Source organism: Moschus berezovskii, chromosome 15, assembly GCF_049115385.1.
Source record: "Moschus berezovskii isolate FMDL1 chromosome 15, NW_MosBer_1.0, whole genome shotgun sequence".
NCBI classification, from domain to species: Eukaryota; Metazoa; Chordata; class Mammalia; order Artiodactyla; family Moschidae; genus Moschus; species Moschus berezovskii.
Window position 1 is genome coordinate 10,363,080 of NC_142474.1, and position 21,283 is coordinate 10,384,362.

The following is a 21,283-nucleotide window of genomic DNA, read 5'->3' on the forward strand; positions in this document are numbered from 1 at the left end:
ATATCACCTCATGAGGACACAAATTTATTGTCGGTTTGGGCCTTGTTTTCTGCACTTCCTAGGACCTAGAACAGTGCCTGGCTCAAAGGAAGTGCACAGTAAATACTCACTATCCAAGGGCTCGCTGGTGTGTAAGTGAGTCAGCCTGGTTTGGAGGTACAAGACTGGGGAAATGGCTACCATTACCTTCCTCCTCTCCCATGTGTTTCTCCCATGGTCCAGAAGAGACTTGCACCCAACTTTCCTCCCTCCTTCCTGCCCCTTTCTTGCCTGGATCAGAAACAAAGACACCTGCATTAAAATCCACATTTAGAAGTGTCTTAGAGAAGCTCTGGCTGAGTCTGCGTTTACTTGGTTTCAAGAAACAAGACACAGAGAGGGTTTTAGTTCCAGGGTACAGGGCAATGTCAAAGATTCACTGGCAGAAAATACAGGCAGGTAAGCGTATCCGCTGGGATGCTTTTGGTGACTGAAAACAAAATCAGAAGGCCCCAAGCCATATGTATTAAGCAGTAATGAAATGTACATGCTAACAATTACACTAAGCCACTAAGTAGGGCAGCTCCAAGGTTGGTTAATTCAGTGGCTCAATGACATCATTAAGGATCTGGGTTCTTTCTTTTACCTGCTCTGCCACCCAGTTTTTCAGGTTTGTCCTAATTTAGCTTCCTTCCTGGTTTCAATGAATATATGTCCAGCAATGGAAAAGGCAGTTTCTTTCTAAGGTGTTTATTTTTGAAGAGTGAGGGAAGAGGCTTCCCTGGAGGCCCAGTGGCTAAGACTCCACACTCCGAATGCAGGGGGCTCAGGTTTGATCCCTGGTCAGGGGACTAGAGCCCACATGCTGCAGCTAAGAGTTCACACGCCGGAAGCGAAGATCCCATGTACTACAACCAAGACCTGGCGCTGTCAAATACCTAAACATATATTTTTTAAAAAGCGAGTGAGAGAAGCTTTCCAAGGAGCTGCTTGTCCTTAAAATTTCACTCACATCACATTGGTCAGAATTGCATCATATGCATAAACCAAAGACTGTTAGGAGGAATAACTGTATAGTGGAGGGTGAATTATCCATATAAAAGCAGAGAAAGATATAGGAAGATGGATTTGGGCAGGCAACCCAATATGTGTGTTTCAGACAGTCTCACAAAGAAATGAAATTGAAGACTGCAAAAAAAAAAAAAAACAAAACCCGGGCACCAAGGTTGCCCCCTCCCTATTTCCATAGCTTGATTTTCTTTTCATTTCTTCTAGAGTTCTTTTTCAGTCTCCTGCTGCTCTAGGAAGTGTGGCTTTCCTTGCCCGCCGTGGCCCATGGGCCGGGACAAGGCTCCTTTGGCTCCAACTTAATTTTGCATCCCAATTGAAGTACAAAACCCACTAGTAAATATATTAGGCAGGCTAGACTAATGGCTGCAACAAGGAAGTCTAAAATCTCAGTGACTTCAGACCATCTAGCTCCCTGTGCTATATAGAGGGGCTTCCCAGGTGGCACTAGTGTTAAAGAACCTGTCTGTTAAAGCAGGAGACAGAACAGACATGGACTTGTTCCCTAGGTCGGGAAGATCCCCTGGAGGAGGCAACAGCAACTCACTTCAGTGTTCTTGCCTAGGAAATCCCATGGACAGAGAAGCCTGGGGGCCACAGTTCCTGGGGTTGCAAAGAGTTGGATACCGCTAATTGACTAACACTGCAGTAGGATTTTATTGTTTATTCATTCCATGTTTACTAACTAGTTTGCCTCTGCTAACCCAATTCCCAGTCCATCCCCCCACATCTCTCCTCCCCCTTGGCAACCACAAGTATTTTCTCTATGTCTGTGAGTTTGCTTTTGTTTTGTAGGTAAATTCATTTGTGTCATATTTCAGCTTCCACGTATAAGTGATAGCATATGGTATCTTTCTCTGAACTTCATTTCACTTAGTATGGTAATCTCTAGTTCCACCCATGTTGCTGCAAATGGCATTATTTCATTTTTTTTATGGCTGAGTAATATTCCATTGTATACATGTACCACACCTTCTTTAGATGATGTTTAGTATATATTGAGCTACTATATCTCCCAACTATCCTATGAGGTATATTATTTTCTCTGATGAAAGTGAAAGAGGAGAGTGAAAAAGTTGGCTTAAAACTCAACATTCAGAAAGCTAAGATCATGGCATCCAGTCCCATCACTTCATGGCAAATAGATGGGGAAACAATGGAAACAGTGACAGACTTTATTTTGGGGGGGCTCCAAAATTACTGCAGATGGTGACCACACCCATGAAATTAAAAGACTCTTGCTCCTTGGAAAAAGACCTATGACCAACCTAGACAACATATTAAAAGCAGAGACATTACTTTGCCAACAAAGGTCCATCCAGTCAAAGCTATGGTTTTTCCAGTAGTCATGTATGGATGTGAGAGTTGTACTATAAAAAAGCTGAGCACTGAAGAATTGATGCTTTTGAACTGTGGTGTTGGAGAAGACTCTTGAGCGTCCCTTGGACTGTAAGGAGATCAAACCAGTCAATCCTAAAGGAAATCAGTCCTGAACATTCATTGGAAGGACTGATGCTGAAGCTGAAACTCCAATACTTTGGCCACCTGATGTGAAGAACTGACTCATTTGAAAAGACCCTGATGCTGGGAAAGATAGACAGCAGGAGGAGAAGGGGAAAACAGAGGATGAGATGGTTGGATTGTATCACCAACTCGATGGATATGAGTTTGAGCAAGCTCCAAGAGTTGGTGATGGACAAGGAAGCCTGGTGTGCTGCAGTCCATGGGGTCACATAGAGTCAGACACAACTGAGCGACTGAACTGAACTGAAACTAAAGTTCAGAGAGGAAAGCCACTTACCCAATATTACACAGCTAGTGACTCTCAGAAGCCAGTTACTTTCAGTGACTCATTAAAAAAAAATCATTTATTTATTTTTGGCTGTGCTGGGTCTTTGTTGCTGTGTATGGGCCTTCTCCAGTTTCAGTGAACAAGGGCTATTCTTCATTACGGTGCTTGGGCTTCTCATTGCAGTGACTTCTCTTGTTGCAGAGCACGGGCTGTAGGTTTGCGGGCTTCAGTAGTTGGAGCTTGGAGGCTCAGTAGTTGTGACTTATGGGCTCTAGAGCACAGGCTCAGTGGTTGTAGCACACGGGCTTAGTTGCTTTACATTTTGTGGGATCTTCCTGGACTAGGGATTGAACCCGTGACCCCTGCATTGGCAGGGGTCTTGGACTGTGAAGAAAGCTGATTGCTGAAGAATTGATGCTTTTGAACTGTGGTGTTGGAGAAGACTCTTGAGAGTCCCTTGGACTGCAAGGAGATCCAACCAGTCCATTCTAAAGGAGATCAGTCCTGGGTGTTCATTGGAAGGACTGATGCTAAAGCTGAAGCTCCAATACTTTGGCCACCTCATGCGAAGAGTTGACTCACTGGAAAAGACTCTGATGCTGGGAGGGATTGGGGGCAGGAGGAGAAGGGGATGACAGAGAATGAGATGGCTGGATGGCATCACCGACTCGATGGAGGTGGGTTTGAGTGAACTCCAGGAGTTGGTGATGGACAGGGAGGCCTGGCGTGCTGTGATTCATGGGGTCGCAAAGAGTCGGACACGACTGACTGACTGAACTGAAATGAACTAACCCCTGGATCACCAGGGAAGTCCCAGTTACTCAGTTTTGAACTCAAGACTATCCAACCTGAGGGAGTAATTCAACAGAAGTGGAAGGAACATCCAAACCAAATTAGACTCAACAAGATATCAGAGCTGGGAGAACTTTCAGTGGTCATGCTGTGCCACTTCCCTTTGGACAGGTGAGCCCCAGAGAGAGGGAAGGTCTTCCCCAAGGTCACACCATCCACTTGTGATAGAGCAAATCTTCATCTTCCTCTAGGTTTCTAGACCCCAGCCGGCTCCTTCTTTTGATCTGGATGCCATCAAAGGAGTGCTTGAGATGCTGAGGTTGCCTGTTGGGAGCAGGGGTACCGAAGGAAAAGGTTCTAGGTCCTGAAGAGAGGAATCCACCGTTCACACCCATACAGGGCCTCCCTTTGCTTGGGAGAGCAGGTGATGGCTTGGGAAATGACAGGTGGTTTATTTTGGGCAGCTAAGCTTACTTCCCCATTCCCAGGAGCTGGTCATGGAAGCATGCTCCCACTTGATCCATGTTGCTAGTGACAGAGTTAGCAGAGAGTTAGAGAGTTAGTGTGCAGCCTTGGCCCAAGTAACACACTGACACTTCAATTATTTACAAATAGTTACTAATTACCCATTATTAGGTGAAAAATGTACTTTTTTTTTTTTTGCTGCACCACACAGCATATGGGATCTTAAGTACCCCAACCAAGGATTGACCCATGCTCCCTGCAGATGAAGCATGAAGTCTTAACCATTGGACCACGAGAGAAGTCCCTGTACTTAAATTTTTTAATTTGGAAAAATATATATTCATTGTAAAAAAACCTGAAGTTCCAGCTCCAATATTTTGGCCACCTGATATGAAGAGCTGACTCATTAGAAAAGACCCTGATGCTGGGAAAGACTGAAGGCAGGAGGAGAAGGGGACAATAGAGGATGAGATGGTTGGATGGCATCACTGACTCAGTGGACATGAGTTTGAGCAAACTCTGAGAGATGGTAAAGGACAGGGAAGCCTGGCGTGCTGCAGTCCGTGGGGTCAGAGAGAGTCGGACATGACTGAACGACTGCACAATAAAAGAGGGTATAAAGCAAAAGATACTGAGTCCCACCTGAAAGTTTTCTGTCTTGCTTCCCAAAGGAAACCACAGTTAATAGCTTCCTTCCTGTAAATCGCTTGTGAAATTTGCATGTCTATTCAACGACATATATTTAAGTATGAATATATATTTATATGTATATAGGTATATATGCACATATGTATATAAACACACAGATGGGATCCCACTATATATACTATTTAGATTTTGCTTTTTTATTTGTGTATCTAGGATATCAGTGCATATGGAGACCTACATTGTTCTTTAAAATGACTGTAGAATTCCTTGTATGGATGTACCATAGTTTGTTTAATGGGCATGCAGCTTGTTTTCAGTCTCTTGCTATTATAACAATGCTACAACATTTTTACTTTATATATGTGTGTATGTGCAGCTACGCCTATAGAATAAATGCACAGAAGTGGAATTGCTGAGTTAAATGGCAAACTTCTAAATGAAATGACTTGTAGAATTGAAAATTTAATAGGTACCAACAAATTAATCTCCAAAGAGTGAGTGCTTACTCACTAAATTGTGTCCAACTCTTTGTGACTCCATGGACTGTAGCCTGACAGGTTCCTCTGTCCATGGGATTTTCCAGCCAAGAATACTGAAGTGGGTTGCCATTTCCTACTCCAGAAGATCTTGACTCAGGGATCAAACCTGTGTCTCTGGTGTCTCCTGCACTGACAGGCAGATTCTTTACCACTGAGCAACCTGGGAAGCCCATAATCTTTGAAGAGTTTCCATCAATATATACTCCCAACACTGTGTATCTTTGTCTATTTCTCCGCTCCCTCTCCCTACAATTTATTGTCAAGCAATTTCTTCTTTATTAGACTGGTAGGTCAAAAAAGGTGACTCACTTTTGTTTTAATTAGCATTCCCTTAAATTGTGAGAGACACTGAATTATATTTTGCTGTTTACATGACATTTATCTATGTTATGTGCTGAGAATCACATATCATAGATGAATCTTCCTGACCCAGGATCGAACCCGAGTCTCTTGCATCTCCTGTATTGGCAGGTGAATTCTTTATCACTATGCCACCTGGGAAACCACGCCATTTATAACTTACATGTCTGATAACTGTCTGTTCACGACCTTTCTCCATTTCCTATTGGAGCAATGGCCTTTCTATATTGTTTTGTAAAAATTCTTTATATATTATATACATTAAGGAAACTCTTTTTTTGTCCTTTGAAAAACTTACTAAGAATCCACCTGTCAATGCAGGAGACACGGGTTTGATCACTGATCCAGGAAGATCCCGTGTGCCGTGGAGCAGCTAAGCCTGTGTGCCCCAGCTATTGAGCCTGTGCTCTAGGGCCCTGGTGGTGCAACTGCTGAGCTCACCTCCTGCAACTACTGGAGCCCCATGCACCCTAAAGCCTGTGCTCTGTAACAAGAGAAGCCACTTCAATGAGAAGTCCGCTCTCCACAACTAGAGAAAAGCCCACACAGCAAGAGACCCAGCAAGCCAAACATAAATAAATAAAATTATATAAAAAATCCTTACTATAGTTTTATAATGTTTTGCCATCTGATAGGGCTCATTATCTTTTACTCTTCCCTACTCTTCCCAACTTGTTTTCCTGACAATTTTTACATGTTTATTTTTCTTATGAACTGTCAAATCAGCTTGTCTAGTTCTAAAGGTTCTTTTCCAATTTTTTCTCCATTACTTCTAAAACTCTTTTACTGCATCATCCCATTTAGCCCTGAAGTCACTGAATGAGGTTTGAAGTTTATTTTCCAAATGAGAACACAGTGGCTTAGCACTGCCTAAGGTCACACGGGAGGTTTCTCATGGCCAGGAGCTGCCCCTACCTCAAGACCCTGCCTCTTCTTCCACCTGCTGCTCTGTGAGTGTGTGTGTGCATGTGTGTGTGTGTGAGTGTGTGTGTATGTGTCAGTTGAGGATGACCCAAGAAGTGCAGCAGCGCCTGATGCAAGGGCTACTGCAGTAAGTCTTGCTTTGGAGACGCTCAAACCAGGTGTGCAGCAAAGCCTGACCTCATTCCTTCTGTCTTCCCACCTCTAACTCTCTCCGTCTCGCCCGCGTCTATCACTGTGCCCCTGTCTCTTGTCTAGTCTCTTGTCTCTCTTTACCCTTTGTTTCTTTCTCTCTCTCTTGTCCTAAAGAGTGGTTTTGGGGGTCAGAAATCACACCCCCTACCCAATTCCTTTATTATTTTTCTTTCTTTTTTTAGCCATAGGGCCCCTCACCAAATAGTAAGTGAAGATGCTCCTCCTGGACCAGAATGTGTGTTCCTGCCCCTCTTCACTCTCTGCTCCCCCACGCTCATCTCCTGCCAGGAGAGAATATCAAATGCTTCCCCAGAGGGAAAACAGACGCCAGCAGGGGTTGGGAGGAAGCGGCGGCCTGAGCCCCACAGTGAAAATGGGTCCTGGCTTTGTTCCAGCTCTGCCTGACTCTCCAGATGACCCAGGACGGGCCCCTGCCATTCTTAGGCTTGGCAGGGGAGGGGTCCCCAGCCTGCTCCATAACTGTGCACAGCCCTTTGCAGTTTTTGAAGGTCAGGTGCACTAAGAATTTCCATAATGGAAGTAAGGTAAGTGTGCTCTATTGTATGGTCCAGAGGGGGCACAGGCTTTATCCAAGATCACACCAGAAGGTGCTGGCAGAGGCACTTATTGGCCTCTGCCATAGTAGGGCCCCACCAGCTTCTAGCTCAGGGCTGGCCCGTAGTAAGGTGCTGATGAGAATTTGCTGAAATATACTGGCTGCCACAATGATGGTGATAATAGTTAATGTAGAAAGCCTTACTATGCACTATGCCATGTGGTTAGTGTTTTATGTGCAATAGCTCACTTAACTCCTACACCCCTACTTCCAGGTTTGTCGGGTATTATTCCCATTTCATGGATGAGAAAACAGAGACATAGAGAGATAAAGTCATTTGTCTAAGAGAGACCACTAGGTAGCTAGTAAGTGTCAGTGCAATTGAGACGAAAGGGTGGGAGGGTGGATAGCTGGGTGGATGACTGAACGGATGGTTGAAAGCACAAATGAATGGTTAAGACAGTTGTCTGAGGGACTTGGAATTAATAAGAGATCTGAATATCTCTGTCCCGATCAGCTCAGTCTTGTGTTAGCCAATTAAATGCAAAAATTAATCCAAGAAGATGAGTCCCCTCTCAAGCTACCAGCCTACATGGACAAGTTCACAGACAGCAGCCTTCACACAGAGTCAAGGATAAATTCTCACCACCAGGATTTAAGGGGACAGATACATACACACGTGGACAAGAACAGACATCTGACATTGATACCCAAATAAAACCAACACAGCCTAGTTACAAACACACACACACGGATCCTGGTACACTAAGAGGTAGAACAGATACTGAGAAGCACGCACTATCAGTAGGAGACACCAGCCCACTCAAGCAGATACAGACCCACACAGATCGGGACACGCGGTGTGGGCCACACACACAGAGAATGGACAAATGCTCTCTTGTGTCTCTGTCACACACACACACACATGCACACACACACGTGCACACACACACACACCAGTGCACACAAAGACTAGGATGTATGTTGCACTCAAAGCCAGACTGGATTCACTTAACACAAAGACATGCATCTGCCAAGGACATATTTAGAAACAAGGTCATTCACAGCCAAGGACACAGATAAGCAGAAGTGCCCATCTATTCAGTTCACGCGCACACACACACATATCCACACACCCCTACCCCAGCAGGCAGAACACAGACAGGATCAGTCTTTTTCTTATCAGCAGCAACCAGGACTCTCTTGGGTTCAGCTACCTTCCAGCCGCCTCTCCCTTCCTCTAGAAAGGCGCTCACCTGAGTCTTGCTACACACGGAACATTTCAGGGCCACTTCGCTTCGCGCTTCATTTTAGAGGACGGATGCTGAAGAGGAGGAGTTTCATCCATCTGTGCCGTTTTCTCTTGATGCTGCAAAGCTTGGCAGTGCCTCGCTCCCCCCTTCCCCTCCCGATCCTCACCCATCCAGCCTGCCTCTTAATCCTGCCCAAGGTTGTCTCAGCAACTTTCTCAGGCTCAGCCCTTCCTGCCCTCTCCCCAGCCTTGGCCCTTGCTGCCTCCCACCCCGGGCCCATAGCCTCCCATCTGGCCTCGGGACCCACAGTCCCCCTACCTCCTCCACTTCACCTTCCCACGGGACATTCTTTCTCAGCCTCCCCTTCCATTTGCATTTTAAAAACAATCAGTGGCTTTTGGGTTCAAATCAGGATTTATCTGAAGAGAAGAGGGGGAAGCAACCCTCTAAATTCACTCCAATCCATTCCTCCCAGAGCAGTCCCAGAGATGATTTTTAAATGCAAATGTGAGGGCAGTGACTTTATTTCATTTGCTGGTATTTATATCCCCAGGGCCAAGAACAGTGCCAGGCACATAGCATTTTCAGCTTAAATGTCACCTCTCCAAAGAAGCCTTCTTAGATCCCTCGGGTTGGGTGAGATACCCTCACACACACACATGCAGGTGCACATACATGAACACACATGCACTATAAAGTACATACATACATATATATCTTACAAGTGATATATGATATACACCTGATATGTCATATATATGTGCGTGTGTCTATCTATATTATTGTTGTCGTTTAGCTGCTAAGTCAAGTCCAACTCTTTTGTGACTCCATGGACTGAAGCCTGCCAGGCTCCTCTGTCCATGGGATTTCCAAGAATACTGGAGTGGGTTGCCATTTCCTTCTCCATAGGATTTTCCCTACCCAGGGATGGAACCTGCGTTTCCTGCATTGCAGGCAGACTCTTTGCTGCTGAGCGACCAGGGAAGCCTGTCTCTCTATTAATATATATACATACTCGTATATATATATATATATATATATATATATACACTTAATCTAATCACACAAGCACTTCAATAGCAGAGCTTGCTCAGTCCAGGAAGTAGAAGGGATGTGAGAGAGATGTTAAGGAGGAGATCTTGAAGATGAAGAGGCCATGTGCAAGGACCACAGACCTGCTTCCAGGAATGGCAAGGGACTTCTGGCTGATAGCCAGAAAGGAAATGGGACCCTCAGTTCTACAGGTCTGAGGAACCAAATACTGCCAACAACCTGAATGAGTTTGGAAGCCAATTCTTTTCAAAAGCCTCCAGATAAGAACCCAGTCTGGCCAAAACCTTGTGAAGTCCTAAGCAAAGAACCCAGTCAAGCCTGCTCAGACCTCTGACTAGAGAATGGTAAACTAATAAATGGGTGTTGTTGTTTTTTTAAGTCTCTTTGTTATACCACAACCGAAAACTAATACACGTTATCTTACTTAATCCTTACCACCATCCAAATGTGGGGCGGGGGTTGCATCCCTCCTGTACAGATGGAAAAACAGGCAGGTGAAGGATAGCATCACAGTCTAGATGGAAACTGTGCTCTTGCCATCTCAGCAGGCTGCTTCCTGAAGCAGATGTAGCAACAGCTGGGAAAAGTTAGACATCTGGGCCCAACTATGTGGGGACCTAGGTCTTGGGTCAAGGCCAGGGAATGGTGTGCAGGTTTCCAGTTATGATTGTGTTCATCTAGGGGGCTCTGCATTATCTGTGTGTGTGTGTGTGAGTCCCTGGGGGTTTATACGTGGGAGTGTCTGGGTGAACATGTGAGTCTGGTGGAGTGTTTCTCAGTGCCCCTGTATGAGTCTGCGGGTGTCTATGCATCAGAATGTATCCATCCCCAGGAGTGACTAAGTCTGTGCAACTGTGTCTGGGTGTGAACCTGTGTGTGCCCACTGAGGTGTATCTGAGTCTGAGGGTGACTGTGTTAGTCCAATGGTATTTGTCAGGGTATTTCTGGTTGTGTCTGAATCCCTGTGAAAGAGATCAGTGTCGGAGGTGTCAGGTGAGTGTGGATTCTGTGGATACTGTGGGTTCATGATGGTGTGTGTGTCCACCTGAACTTCTCAGTTCCTGTGGGTTCGATGGTCTCCTGTGTGGTCAAGGGTGTGCCTATTTGTTGCTCAGAGTGTGTCTGCAGGTCTCTGGGTGTGACTCCGTGTGTGTCCGTGGATGTACCTACCTGTGGGGGTCTTAGGGGTGTCTGGAGTCTAAGGGATTCTGTCGCTTGGTTCTCCAAGTGTCGCTATGAGTGAGTCTGGGTGAATCTCTCTGGGTGTGTTAAGTCTGAGGGTCTCCGTGGTGTATTTTGCACAAGTGGATGCAGTCGTGGGGGTGCCTGTTTGAGCTGCTCTGCGGGTTCACGTGTGAGCCTGAGGGTCTCCAGTGCCGGTCACCGTGACTGTGTCCCTTTCGACTGCGTTTCTGCCCCTGGGGTTGGCCAGTCTCAGGTGGGGACCGGACGCCTGGAATTCGGGGCGTCTGGGGGGCTCAGTGTGGGGGTGGGGACAGCGCGGGGCCGCACCCCGGGGCTGGGGGCGCCGCAGCCGGGCGCGTTGGTCGCCCGGGGCGCGCACAACCTGCGGGCCCGGCGGGCGAGGAGGGCTCCGCCCGCGCCCTCCGGCTCCCACGCCCCGCGCGCGGCGCCCCCTCCCCCGGGCGCCGCCGATTGGCTGCGACGGCGGCTGGAGCCCGCCCCGCGCGGCCGGCTGGGGGCGCCGCGGGCCAGAGCGAGCTGCGCCGCCGCCGCCGCCGCTGCCGCCGCCGGGAGCACCGCGCGCCTCGGGCTCCGCGCGCCGCCAGCTCCCGGCCCGCCCGCCCGCCGGCCCCGCCGCGCCCGCCAGCCCCGCCGCGGAGCCCCGGCCCGGCCCCGGGCCGCCGCCACCACGCCGCGCGCCGTACTCCGCGTCAAGAATGGGGCGGCCAAGCTGCCCAAGCCGGCCGCCGCCGCCGCCGCCGCGGCCGAGGCGCCCGGCGCCGGCGCGGGCATGGAGCGCTCGCAGAGCCGCCTCAGCCTGTCCGCCTCCTTCGAGGCGCTCGCCATCTACTTCCCGTGCATGAACTCCTTCGACGACGAGGACGCGGGTAAGCGCGCGGCCCGCCCCCGCCCCCCGGGGGGCGTCCAGGGAGCCGCATCCCGAGGCCCCGTCCCCGACCCGGTGCGCCCTCAGAGGTGGCCACTCTTTCCTCCCCACCCCCAACCCCAGCCACACTCGGGGATGCGCCCCCAGGGTCTAATTTCCCACCCACGGGACCTCAGAGTCTCTAGGGTGTGGGGTCTTCTCGCCTCCCGCCGCCCCCAGGGACCTAGATCCTCTGCATTCACCCCTTTTCCGCAGGTGGGCCCTTTGGGTCTCCTGGACTTAGCTCTCCCTACTCACCTGCGCCTACTGAATGCTCCCATTCTTGTCCCTGGATCCGACCTGCCGCCCTCCCCGAGCCTCCTGTAAGTGCCCCCTACTCAGACACCGGGGCTCTGGCCGCCTCACCCGCGGGGCTCCGACGCGCCCCCCGCCATTGGAGGTGGCGCGCGACCTTCCTGCTCCATCTTTGTCTTGGCTGCATCCTGAGACTCCCAGTGCCAGACCCCTGCCCTGCGCCCAGGGCCTTGAGCGCCCCCCGTTTGTCTCTCCTCGTCTTCCCCCAGGGGCGGGGGCTTCGGGCTCCAGGACTGGGGTGGACCTTGAGGGGACCAGCCGGGGGACGGCCTTTCCTCTCGGTTCCTCCCGGCTGGTCCCGGAGGGAGGAGTAGGGCGGCGCCGACTCTACACCTGCGCGCCCTTCGGAGTGTGCCTCTGATCCCGGGTGCACTTGGGCCTGGAGTGGCCTTTCTGGGTGGGCTGGACCGGGCCACCATTCTTCGGCCCGAACCTCAGGCTCCCAGGCCTGCGCGCAACCTCAGCCAGAGCCCAAGGGGCGGGGAAACGTGGAGAAACCGGCTCCTGGCCGCCCTGGGACCAGACAGAGGAAACAGAAGGGCTTCGGATACGGTTTTGCGGTGAGGAAGCGAATCCGCCAACAGGTGGGGTAGCTAGAGGGCTTTGGGTGAGAGTTCCCCAAAGAGTGCCAGAGAAGGAGTCGGAATCAGGTTCCGGTCTTGGGCTTGCTTATCTCCTTACTAGCCGTGACCTTGGGCGAGTCGTGCCGCCCCAAGCCTCCATATACTGGTCTGTAAAATGGGGTGATGGTACCTCAGACACAAGGGTTAAGTTAAAAGTGTTTTGTACGCTGATCTGAGAGTATTTTAGTTCAGTGAGGGGGTGAAAGTGGAGGGGAGTGTGTGGTTTGGAGGAGCAAAATGGTTTCCTAGGCGTTTTGGGGAACTTGATGACAATAGGGATGAGTTCTCCCCCAAATACATACACACACCATCCAAACATTTTTGTCCATAGTTTTAGGGAGTTCATGGGGCCCTGCCTAAGACTGTCTGCCTGCAAGGGCGCTTATCTGGTCAGCCAGTTATCTGATAAGCCTTGGGTGGAGCGGTGGGTGATGGGTGCTCACCTCTTCCTGTTGGAGCAGGAGGCAAGTGGGGAGAAAATTCTGCAGCAGAATGTATTGGCTAAGTGGGTGAATAGGGGCGTGTGAGGCTGACCCCTGACACAGCCATCTTGCTGTTGACCTGAAGAGGGGGTGGAGTGAAGATGGTTACTGCAGAGCCAATTTACAGAATCACCATTTTACAGAAAGAATAGCTGAGGCTTCGCTTCCCCCTTGATGCAGCTGAGGGAGGGTGTATGGTGTATTATTATTATTATGGACAAGGCAAGGTGAGGAGAGGTGGAGGGACTCTCCTAACCCAGTGGCCTCCCCTGGAGCAGAATCAGAGAGTGGAAATCTGGCTCAACTCGGGGCTTGGGGAGGGAGCCCCACCTGCCTCGGTGGGTGGGCTCTCCCATCCCTCCCTTGATGTTCAAGGACACTCCTGAAGTTCAACAGGCCACTTGGGTCTCAAGAGCCAACTGTCCCTGTGGTAGGGACAGTTAGGTTTTTCTCCAGAGTCATGCTCCTTGTCGTGATTCAGATGCTTTGATTATTATCGTTGGTTGCAGGCGACTTGCTCTGGCTTCACTTAAGTTACAATAGGTAACTTCATGCAATATTAGAGATTTTTAAAGGTCCAGCTGATTTTTTTTCCCCTAGCAGATTTCTTCAAATTCTTAACTTTTTTTTCACTCGGGGGACCTAGAAATCGTCATGTCCAACGTCTTTGCCCCCAAATGGATGTGTGTGTGTGTGTTTGTGTGTGTGAATGTGTGTGAGATTGAAGTTCCTATGTATGTATGTATAACCCAAGGTCATCCAGTGAGGCGGGCACAGAGCCGAGACTAAAATCAGGTTTCCGGTTCTCTTTCCAGTAAAGCACTAGTCCTGTCTCTGAAAGATGATTTTTTTTTTTTTTTAAGTCAGATCTCGCTGTGTAGAAAATGGTTCCCAGGTGAAGAGGCCCCAGGGAGCGGCCGACAGCCAAGAGTTTAGTTTGGGCATCTTGTGCTCTACTGCTCCTCTTAAGGGGTGCTTCGAATTTGGGAGGGGGAGGAAGAAGGTGAAGTTTCATTTCCGGATGGCTAATTAGTGTCTGGTGAGAATCGGAAGTAGGGAACGTTGTCTTGGTTCTTAGTTTTACTTATTCTTCTCAAAGTCATTAATTTTCCCCTTTTTTTTAAAAAAAGCCTTTTAGGTTTATTCTTTTAGAGCAGCACTGCACTGAACTAATTTTGAAAAGCAGTTTGAATATGTCTTAGATAGTGGACAGAGACTGCTCCAGTTGGAGGGCTGTCAGAACTGACTTGGCTTTACCTTTCTCTTTTCTGCTCCCTCACCTGACCCGTTTCATGCCCTTCTCTGTTCCCGGTGGCCCAGAAGTGCCCCTGATGGTCCTCTGGCTTATCTAGGGTCCTCCCTTTGTTGCTGCTTCCACCTCCTGTCCACTGCATCTTTTTCATCAACTCGATTAACTCAGAGCCATCTTCAGAGCTTATATGCTACCCTTCAGCTGGTTTCCTGAGAAACTGTGAGGAGGAGACTTTCATTAGCCTTAACTGGGGCAGAGCACTTTCCTGCCTTGAGTTTGGGAGCCTTGGACATTTTGCCAGCAGAGGAAGCTGCCCCTTCCTCGCCTTTCTAGCCGCGCTGGATTCCTAGAATTCTTCCCGAGAAGCCTCTTCCCTTGTGCACTCTGAACCCATTTCTTACACTGCTTTGCCCCTTTTCATAAAGATACTGGGGCTTTAGAGAGGCGTGCTTTTGGGAGGCGTTTTTCATGTTTGTGTCTTCATGGCCCAACCTGGCTCCTTCTGGCTTTGTAATTGAGGAGGGGTTGGGCAGACATGTGACCTCTGCTTTCTTATCTATATCAGGAAGAAAACAAGAGCATGGACCACAGAGGGTAAACATTTTTAAAACGATTCCTTTTGCTAAGTATTCTCCTAGGCACTTTCAATATCGTTTTCTTGCCTCACAGCAAGTCTATAAAATTAACATTTGACAGTCCCCATTTTCAAATGGGAAAACTGAGACACAATTCATGTTAATGCCCCCATTTTCAGAGGAGAAAACTGAGACACAGAGAGAGTATTCACTCAAGGTCGCTGAACCAGGAAATGAGGGAGGTAGGATCTGAACTTGAGCAGTCTGCCTCGAGCATCTATGCTGCTGATTGTCATGCTGTGTGTGCCACAGAAAGGGCAGAGTACAGCGCCTGACACCAGATATGCTCTCAGTAGCCGTTAGCTATTAATCTTTTCTTCTTACCAAGAAGTAAGGCTTGTTTCTGAGGAAGACTGTAAAAAGGAATCTGTGGGTTTGAGGCAGGGGGGAAGCCTGGTTCTCAAAAGGTTAGCTTATAAGCTAATTTATTGCATTGTTACAGCTATTAAGGCAGAATTGGGCCCTCCTTCTTGGGAGGAGTTTAAAGATGGGGATTTGGGGGAGCTGTATGTGGAACAAGAGGGTGGGGAGCACCCAGCGCCCCATGTCCCCGCTCTCTTTAGCAGTTCATTTTTATTACATCTACAATCCTAGACCTGCCAGTCTGCCTTGGGGCATGGCTGGGGAGCTTGTCTGGAGAATGTCTCCAGTTTCCAGCAAATGCCAAAGGGGGTTGCTCCATCAGGGTCTGAAATTGAGGATGGTGTCCCTGAGCCTGACCAAGTGGTTTTGGCGTCCAGTTCTCCCCCACCCGCTCAGGAGAGGGGCGGAGAAGCTGGAGCAGCCAGCTCCGATTTGCCCATAGGATGCTTCGATCCAGTGCAGGGAGGAAGTTGCCATGGCAACACCGGCCGGCTACCGGTCCCTCTCCTAGCAGTTCGGGCCACATCTCTGAGCTGGAAAGCCCTTCGTGGTACCGCCTTCTTCCGATCAGGCCAAACCTGGGGGGTGGAGTAGCCTGGTGGCTGGGACCTACCAACTAGTGCCGAAACCCACTCCCCTTATTTTTGGACGGAGGGAAAATGAAGGGGGCTGCCTGCGTTACCTCTCCTTCCTGGGGGGGAGGAGATACTGATGTCTTGCCAGATAGATCTCAGCAGGAGAAATGAGACCTCCAAATCCCGCCCCAACCCCAGGCACTTGAGTGACCCGCCCTGGACTCCCGCTCCCTTCCCCAGTTTACTCCTCTTGGCAGTTTTCTTTCCCAGCCCCAGTGCTAACTTTTGTCCTTGAAATTTGACCTGAGCTTTTTCTGGGAAACAAAATGTCCTGCTGAACCACCCCTTCCACCCTGTGGTGGTGGGAGCAGAAGACTGGGTGGATGAGGGGGAATGGTGAAGGGAGGAGCCTGAAAATATCCTTCAGGATCAGGGCCGCTGGAGGGCGCGAGGTGGAGGTTCGGAAGCCTCCGTTCCCACCTTCATCCCTGGGGCACTCCACTTCCTGTACCCACTCTGCCGCTTTCCCTAAGTTACCACCAAGTGCTGTAATCTTTATGGGCTGGGAATTGGGCAGAACTCTTCTGGATTTGGATAACTGAGGCACAGTAAAGAATGGAACCAGCTCTTCTCCTAGTTCAAGCTGTGGGTGGGGTGAGAGTGTGGACCCCAAACTCTGCTATCTTGAATGACCCTGAAAGATGCATCTCAGAAAAATAGCATGCACGGGAGTCATCCTTTCCCCCGTACACAGCTCGCTGGCCTCCGGATCTGTTCTGATGCTGTTAGAGCTCTTTCCAAAAATTCTCTCCCCACTCTGGTGTCCCCTGTTCCTTGTCCCCAAGCTGCCAGTCTCCTGGCTGCAGCTTCCTTGGCGTTTGCAGCTGTCAGAGAGGCCCCCCTGCCTGTGTTTGGTGGGAAGGGAAAAGGAGGGACCTATTGCCTCGTCTCCTTTTGAGAACTCTGTGCTGCCTTCCTCCTTACCCACCTCCATCCAGAGGTGAGCCTGTTCTGACTGAAGGCTGAGAGAGGGCAGGGCGGAGAGGTGGAGAGCAGACGCAAGCCAGCTGACCCGCTCTCTCTCATCTCAGGGCCTTTCTCCTCCTCTGCCTCCCCTAACATCTCTTCACGGTGGCCTAAACAGCCATCGCTTCAGCATTTCTTTTAAGAATTGTTGGAAAGACACCAGTTTTGGAGACTGTGCTCAGAAGGGTGTAGATGCGCACCCCCCCCACACCGTCATCTGTGTACCCCACCTTGGCAGTCGAGCCCACTGTCTTCCTGTCGAAGCTCCAGTTCCCACCCTCACCCCCAGTCCCCTGGAATGACCGACTAGAATTCCCTCCCAACCCTCCCCGTTTACTCGATGGGGCTTGGATTTGACGCTACTTAGGTGTTAGGGCCTCAGGCGAGTCCTGGGCCTGTTTCCCTCTCTTGAAAAAGGGGTTAATTATCCTTGTCTGAGCATGTCAGCATTGTAAAAATAAAAGTGATTGAAGGGCTTGTTCTCCTATGCTCAGTGCCTTCCATAGTCTCCCTGAATCTTACAGCAGTCAGAAGGGATAGCTGCTGTTGTCAATGTACCCATTTTGCAGATGAGGAAAAACCAGGCAGCTTGGTATAGTTTTGTGGCTTTCTTGGGTTACACAGTAGTGATTGAAACCCAGGCGTGTTTGACTCCAGAGACCACCCTCTGCCTCCTGGCCTGAAATGAGATTCCAGGTGGAAAAGGGCAGTGTCAGGCCTGGCGGCTGTGCTTGGGCTGGCGAAATAGCCACTGAGAAAGGCGAGGGTGTGAGGGCCTGTTCTGCTTCAGATGCGCCCCTCTGGGATCTGCCATCCCACTCCATTCCTCCCCAGCTCGCTGGAGTGCCTTCCTGCCCATTGGATCCTGGATGATCCCCGTCACGGGGCTGCCTGGCCTCCTTGAAGAATCCAGTTGTCTGCCCCAGCCCTGGGGGCCGATCTATCACCTGCCTCTCCAGACCGATGTAGGCCAATGCTGGATTATATTTAACGCTGTGCTATTTCCACTTGACAGCTCTGGAGCGTCGTCCCCCCTCCCCTTTCTCCTTCCTCCCCCCTCCCCTTCTGATTCACTCGGAAACTGACAAGGCTGATGTCAGCGCCTTATTCTTAGCCCCCGTAATTGTAACTGCATTTAGCAGTGCGCACTTCATTAACAGTTTCTGCGACGGGGGAGTGAGATGACTGCGTGGCTGGGCAGCGATGCGGGTGGGGGTGGGGGGGCAGCTGCTGCAGGGACCCTGGCCAGGTGCCTCTTCTGGATGGACCAGCTGGGTGGCTTCCAGGCCTGGCTTTCCTAGACTAGCGATCTTGGAAGGCCCCTTGGAGAGCATCAAGTCCACGCTCTTCTTTAGGCAAGGAGGGAAACTGAGGCTCAGTCAGGCAGAGCACCTTGCCAAGGTCACATGTTAAGGATCCAGGCCTCTGGCCTTTGAGTCTAGGTTTTCTTCTTTGGTGTTATTATTTCTTCAACTCATATTTAATTAGCTGCTCAGTGCCAAACATCTCTTTAGGTGCTGGGTCTATATCTGGGGAACAAGTCAGACAGTTTCTGCTGTCATGGGGCTATGTTCTGGAGTGGAGGAGACAGATAATAAACAGGGAAGCAATTAAGCAATAAATAATTTCAGTCTGTGTTAAGTGAAATGAAAAGACAGGTTGATGGGGTAGGACATGAAGTAAGGTAGTCAGGAAAGGCTCACTGAGGAGGTGACAGGTGAGTTGAGGCCTCAATGACAAAGAGCCAGCCATGGGAGTATGAAGGGCGAGAGGGATTTAGGCGTATGGAACAGGTGGTGCAAAGACCCTGAGGTCAGCATGAACTTGGGTGTTTAGGGAATAGAAAGCAGACCAGCATGATTAAGCTGCTTGAGGGGAGGCGAGGTCAGAGAAGTAAGCTGGGGGCACAAGTGAGCCTTGGAGACCCTGATAAAGAATATGAGTGTGGGTAACTGAGGTTCAGAGTGGGAAGGAGAAAGACCCTCAGCTGGGTAAAGTCAGAGAGAAGCCAAGAACTACCGCCTCCTGAATCGCAGTCTTTTGAGTTCCTTAGACACAGGTGACTTTCAATGCGTCACATGGCTTCCTTTCCCACTGTGGCTGGAAGGTAGTGTGGAGGCTGGGCTGCTTCTGCCCAGGGAGGCTCTCCCTGCCTGCCCGCTCTCTCCTCCTCGGCTCTCATCTGACCCAGCTGCATTGCTTCTCGGGGTGATATAGCTGGGAAACTCTGGGGAGCTTCCGGGGTGGGACAGAAAGAACGTGGCTTTGGAATCCAACACACCTGAATTTTTATCTCACCTCTGCCATTTCTAAATTGTGCGACCTTGGGCCAGTGGCTTCAGCTCTCTGGGACTCAGTTTCTTCATCTGTAAAATGGGGGCATAATAATGGTAAGTTCTTGGACTTCCCTGGCTGTCCCATTACTGATTAAGTTTCTGTGCTTCCACTGCAGGGGGCATGGGTTTGCTCCCTGGTTGAGGAGCTACGATCCCACATGCTGTGTGATGCGGCCAAAAAAAAAAAGTGAGTTCTTCAAAAGGTTATTGTAGGGAGTACATTGACATAATGCACAAAACACACCTACCTGAGAGCTGGGCACGTGGTCCTCAGTGATAAGGACCAGTGAGATTGTGGGTTGAATCCTGTGCACATAGTAGATGCTCAGTTAGAAGTCACCGCTGTCGTTGTGGTTGTTACTGTCGGGTCAGAATCATCAAGTTGACTTGTTGAAACATAGATTGCTGGGCCTCTCTCCAAGTTTCTCCTTTAATCTGAGTTGGGACCTAAAAATCTCATTTATTTAAAAATATCTTTTGGCCACACCACACAGCATGTGGGATTTAGTTCCCCAACTAGGGGTCGAACCCACTCCCCTTGTGGTGGAAGCTCAGAGTCTTAACCGCGGGACTGCCAAGGAAGTTCCTGAAAAATCTCATTGCTAACAAGTTCCCAGGTGATGCTGACACTGGTCCAGACCCTACTTGGAGAATCACTGGGTTAGAGAAAGAAACTTGAGAGAAATGAAGGGTTCTTCTGAACTTGGGGTGTCTCCTTAAATGTCTTAGATGCTTGGGACGTTGGGTACCAGATTCGGTACCCAGGTGTAGTCTTCAGGCACATTTATTTCCATCACAAGGTCTCAGATCAGATGCGTTTCAGCTGCTGCCCTGCTTTGCACGGGTTTAATGTGAAGGACCCCATCAATCCTTTTGGAAGCCATCTGTATAAATGATAAATGAGTTGACATGAATAGCACATCAACCCATAATATCTTTTTGTGACATATTGGCCTCAGACAGCTCTGGAGATTGAGGGGCTCAGGCCTAGCACCTTTTACCAAAGGGAATAGGATGCCACCCCTTTCTTGCATTGAGGAAAGGCAGAACTATGTGTTAAAACCAGGAGGTTCATTTGAGGACAGGTCTCCGCTGGGAAGAAGTAAATTAAAGGAGCCATCAATGTAAAAGGGTAAAAAGTAGGGAAATTCTACTGAGGGACTTTACTGAGTCAGTTTATTTAGATGTTTCTAAGAAAAGGGTCGCTGGTAATTTCTTAGGGAAGGTTGAGGTTTATCTCAGATTCAAGGCGTGGCGGGGACAAACTTTATGATGTGATAAGAATCTTATTCAGTCCCATAAAATTCAGAGTCTAAAGACAAGCGCATTCACCAGTACATTCCAGTTGGGATTTGTCCTCAACTGATGGGAAGTACTCTTCCAAGAGGGGTGGCTCAGGATTGTGGAAGAGCATGGACTTGGGAGGCCCCCAAACCCAGGTTTGAGTCCCTGCCACGTCCTAGCTGTGTCTCTCGGCGTGTCACTGTTCTGGATCTCCGCCTCATCCTTTGTCAACTGGAGTGAGTAACTCTACCTTGTGAAAATGAGGGAAAATGCCAGCGTGGGGCACAGAAGGCATCTGGGCTGCTGCAGCGCTGCCTTTCCTGCTGTAGTAGGCATCCTGGGTGCAGGAAGGGCAGGATGGTGGGCATGCATTCCCCGCGGTTGGGACTCCTGGCTCCTGTCCCAAACACAAACGGTGTTTACTGTGTGCCGGGTGGAGCCTGAGAAGCTGCATTAGGAGTCACGAGAAGAGGTCTCCATTCAGCCACTGGATCGCAGCATCTCCTAAAGCCTCTTCCCATTGTCTTTTGGGCCTCTGAATTCCCGTTTTCAGAGTGAGGTGTCCAGTGGGCTTGGTTTAGATACAACCGGAGTCTCCCAGCCCCGCATCCCCTCCTTGGAGTTCCTTCCCCACCTGTGCCTCTAGGGTCATTTTCATCCC

The 21,283-nt window shown here is 49.7% G+C and overlaps 1 protein-coding gene across 2 annotated transcripts in view; it reads left to right on the forward strand.

Annotated features, from left to right (window-relative positions):
* The first annotated feature begins 11,596 nt into the window (after positions 1 to 11,596).
* The window catches only part of RIMS4 (regulating synaptic membrane exocytosis 4), a 71,903-nt gene continuing 62,216 nt past the window's right edge, over positions 11,597 to 21,283 (forward strand). The window contains exons 1-2 of one of the 2 annotated variants that reach the window (XM_088844353.1): positions 11,597 to 11,693; positions 14,152 to 14,154. In XM_088844353.1, the coding sequence (XP_088700479.1) occupies positions 11,597 to 11,693; positions 14,152 to 14,154 (100 nt within the window). The remainder of the gene's footprint in view (positions 11,694 to 14,151; positions 14,155 to 21,283) is intronic. The other variant, XM_055425771.2, reaches the window with a different exon arrangement.